The following is a 4,587-nucleotide window of genomic DNA, read 5'->3' as shown; positions in this document are numbered from 1 at the left end:
TATATTCATATTACAATATAATAATATCATGTACAACGAAGCATGAAAATATTCACATTCATCCAAGAAATACGATGGTTTCGCTTGAAATAAAACACACTTTCGCAGCACTCCTGGAGTTTTTTAAAACAACGTCGAACGCTCACAGATAGCGGTTTCAGGTAAAGAAAAACCCCGAACATTCCCTAAACTTATGCCTGACCATGGAAGATTACACCGGGGCTGTATCAAACTTAAAATCGTGTCAATTGTATCGTCACGCTGCCGAGCGGTTCCTTTGATCTTCATTACAAGTATCAGACGGGTGAACGTATATTATCCGCAAGGTGTCGCGTATGGAGCATTTGTTTTTTCATGCATTTTCCAGGTGTAAAACATTGGAGCATGTAAGTGTATCTAGAGCGGTACCCTTGGAGTTCGAGGATGACTCACATGATACTAACATAATTGTGTACAATGGATAATAAAGATAACAAACTTTTAATTCATTGTATACAACGTATCATGGACATTATGAAAATTACAATGTAGTATCAATTTGTGTAATAAATTGTGATAATATTTACATTACAATTACAATGTAATATAACTGTGTAAGTGAATAATGGACACATTCACATAACATATGTAATGACATTATTAATAATGGAAAAATTTGAATAATATGTTTTGATATAGAAAAAAAGTTCAAAAAAAGACTCCAGCCACTGTACTCATTTCGGGTTAGTATTTTAAAATCACTTATTAGTTCGTTGTTGATATGCTCTCAAAACATTATTTAATATTCCTGCTAATTGTTAAACTTGAAAATAAAAATTACTATCTAGACGACACGCACATTCTGGCAAATTGCAAATACTTGATAATCAATGTTTTAACTAAAAATTGCGATGTTGATATCTAAATTGATATTTCAGTACTAAAATAAGTGTTTGATATAAATGGCACATATATATTGTCATCAACATTCATCAGTAAATTTTTAACATATTGATTTTAATCAATCAAAATACAATATTCACCAGACTCCACACTTCTTATTAGGGTTCATGTAACTGCCTTTAGGGCAGCTGAAGGCTTCAGCAAACTCGGGAGAATTTTGTAATGTTCCAATGACCCTGAAAGTGTAAAAGAAATTAGACTATTATGTGTGTAAGTAAACGAGCATGTAAAGTGAGCATAGAGCAACAACAGAAACTTATAAAGGAAATGAAACGACAACCAACCTGAATTGTTTTAATGAGGAGTCGTATAGAACATGGTTGTATGGTCTCCTCAAAAACTATATGATTTTAACCTGATACGTACTGATATTTTTGAGGTACTTTAAGCATTTCAGCAGCAGGTTTGACATTACTTTAGGTAACATTTGACATCTGATTACGTATATATATTTATTCTGATTAAGCGACCATTATAAGACATGTTTTTATTGAATCTATTTCGTATTTGATTTGTAATACGAAAAATACAAAGATAAATACTAACATTAAGTAGTGTCAAATAAATACCAACTAGTACAAACTATATTATATTTAACAACTCATTTGTGTCATACATTCTATGCTTACATATATACACTTTAAGGGTAATACATTTCACATTAAACTTAAATGAGAGTGGTTACACACAGAGGTGTGACTGTAAGTGTCGAATACACGCAAAATAATTTCGATCATTAAAATGAATAAAGGCCAATCATTAGATTTATTTGACGGGGAGCTTCATGTCAGAGCAGACGTACCTAAATCGCCCGGGACTGTGTACTCCTGTGAGGATTCGATTGATGGCGTTTTCTCTGCGCATGCTAGCACACCAGATCTACAAACACAATAAAAGCACATGGTCACAGTTATATTAAGTGCAGTTGTATTCTAACGGTTTCATATAACCGCCATTAATGGATTTTAACCAAAATAATGATCCTTCATGACATGAATATGATGCACTAATTTTTCCTGAAATATGAGAAATAAAACAATTTAGTCACGTATTAATAGTTTTGAAATCATTAAAACAAACTATAATGTAATATCATATATTGACAAAGTGGCAATTAATTGCCTGCGTCCATCATGTATCCTATTAAATCCTATTAAATGAATACGAGTTATCTCCCTGTAACGAGTAGGCACAAGGTTTATACATTATGCAATTTTTATTTACACCAGCAATGAAGGAATACATTTTAATTCAAATAATATGTAGAAGCTTAATAATATAATATAACAAGTTAAATTGTATGCATCGTACAGTTCTTATTGATACAAAAGATGAATGAATTATAGGAATCAACGATTCGAATTCGTGTAACCTTTTCGTGTGATCAACTTATTGTTACTCAAAACGACAACGAGAAGGGCTAAATAAGTTAACACTATACACGGAATGATGACAGAGTTAAGTAGAGAAAACATGACAAATTTGTTTTGAAAATACTTCTGCACTTCATACATATGAATACATGCCCTGGGCAATTGTGAAACACTTATCATGGTATTTAACAAACTCGTAAGCACTTTTCAAATTGTGACTTTAAACAACGACATAAAAGTCAGTGTCATTAACAATATAATACATAACACAATCTCATAATAATCCTTCCTGTAGTTCATATCGTTAATAGCCAAACTAGCACTATGTTGATATTTACAAAAGCCATTTCAAAACTGTATTTAACTTTGTTTTTGTGACATTTATGTTGATGAAAAACAGTGTTGTTTCAGTAAATTGACTATTTTACATTAGTATACATGTATGCTTGAAAATTTCTTGCAATCACATTGGCCGGATCCCATACACGTGACTAGTCCTCAAAAACTCATGTAGACTGGTTATCCGGTGAATATCGATTTTTAGCTCACCTGGCACGAAGTGCCAAGTGAGCTTATGCCGTGGTGCGGCGTCCGTCGTCCGTCCGTCCGTCCGTCGTCCGGCGTCAATATTTTATTTTAAACGACTTCTTCTTAATAACCGAAAGGCCTAGGGTGATGATATTTGGCCAGAAGCAAACTGTGATGAAGGGCTACCAAGTTTGTTTAAATAAATGACCTTCATCTATTTTCAAGGTCACAGGGGTCAAATATGTTAAAAATTTTAAACAACTTCTTCTCAATAACCAAACTGCCCAGGGAGATGATTTTTGGTCAGTAGCATTCTAGGGTGAAGGGCTACCAAGTTTGTTCAAATGAATGACCTTCACCCATATTCAAGGTCACAGGGGTCAAATATGTTAAAAACTTTCAATAAACTTCTTCTCAATAACTAAAATGCCCAGGGTAATGATATTTTGCCTGTAGCATGCTGAGATAAAGGGCTACAAAGTTTGTTCAAATAAATGACCTTCACCCATATTCAAGGTCACAGGGGTCAAATATGTAAAAAAAAAAAAAAAAAAACTTCTGAATAACCAAAATGCCCTGGGTGATGATATTTAGTTTCATTTCAACAAATTTTATTGACAAAGTTGATACAAGTCAATTGGATGGAATAACAGGGAAAGCCTATATAAATTCTCTCCAGCGGTGGCTAAATTAACGGATTCTATTATTTTTATTTGATTAAGTTAATACATCAATTTTGAAATGAAAATTAAAAAAAAAAATATTAAAGGGATGTAACTCCTTCTTAATTAACATAACTGAAATACAAATACATTCACACTTCTCACATCACACACAAAACACTTCCACAGGTATTATTTATTTTTATAACATTTTACAACTGTATATAAGATATATAGCTATCAAATCACACAGATATTGGCAGACATTGACCAAAAGTCCATGTGCAAATATATGCACAGGTCACAGTCGCCAAAACTGTTAAGGTATTGTAGTTTAATATGAAAATAGATAGCTAGTCTATGTGTAATTCAATGTATAAGATGGAAACTGTAAAACAAGACAGATTGAACAAATCTTACAACAAACAACAACAAACAAACATGCTCAACTTAAAACTCCTATGTCCGTAGAAGAATACCATTTATAGAAAAGTAGGTAAAGTTACTTATTTGTGGAGTATAATTGGAATAGGAATAGTAAAGTATAAAAGTATAAAGTATAAGGTCATGGCTGGTTAGATCATATAGAGATTAAAACGCCTAGATTTACCAATAAATAACTGTACATCATTAAGTAACTGTCTGTTTGTTAGTCCATCACAATCAGGACAGCCTTGTAGAAAAATGTTTGTATCAATATGGTTATGATTTCCATAATTATCAACAGAAGTAAATAAAGTAAGTCTGAGATCATTATACAATGGACATTCAAGAAAGTAATGGAAAACTGTTTCATATTCAAAAGAGCAAGCACAAGAGGGACAGTCAGTTAAATGGTCATTGAATAAATCAAAATTTAAATTGCTACATAAGTTTCTAAGTTGACAAAGAATAATGTTGGCCCGTCTATCACCTTCAGTTTTAAAAATTAAGGTTGATTCATTATCGATAATAATATCTTTATTTAGTTTGTGTTTAAAGGTTGCAAGAGTTGGGGAGTTTAAGAGATCATTATCAGTAGTGTTAGTTGTGCGGCACATTAGAGGGAGGAAACTGTCAAAATAATTGTTAGTTCTGCATAT

The 4,587-nt window shown here is 32.3% G+C and overlaps 1 protein-coding gene across 2 annotated transcripts in view; it reads right to left on the bottom strand.

Moving 5' to 3' along the window:
* Positions 1–918: 918 nt before the first annotated feature.
* The window catches only part of LOC110456505 (neprilysin-like), a 32,846-nt gene continuing 29,177 nt past the window's right edge, over positions 919–4,587 (bottom strand). For both annotated transcript variants that reach the window (XM_021507293.1, XM_021507292.1), the window contains 2 exons: positions 1,745–1,821; positions 919–1,118 (listed from right to left, as the gene is read on the bottom strand). In XM_021507293.1, the coding sequence (XP_021362968.1) occupies positions 1,019–1,118; positions 1,745–1,821 (177 nt within the window). In that variant the 3' untranslated portion in view covers positions 919–1,018. The remainder of the gene's footprint in view (positions 1,119–1,744; positions 1,822–4,587) is intronic.

This window comes from Mizuhopecten yessoensis, unplaced genomic scaffold (assembly GCF_002113885.1).
Source record: "Mizuhopecten yessoensis strain PY_sf001 unplaced genomic scaffold, ASM211388v2 scaffold8765, whole genome shotgun sequence".
In the NCBI taxonomy this organism is placed as follows: Eukaryota; Metazoa; Mollusca; class Bivalvia; order Pectinida; family Pectinidae; genus Mizuhopecten; species Mizuhopecten yessoensis.
Note: the sequence above shows the minus strand (reverse complement) of the source record. Positions and strands in the feature narration are given on the sequence as shown.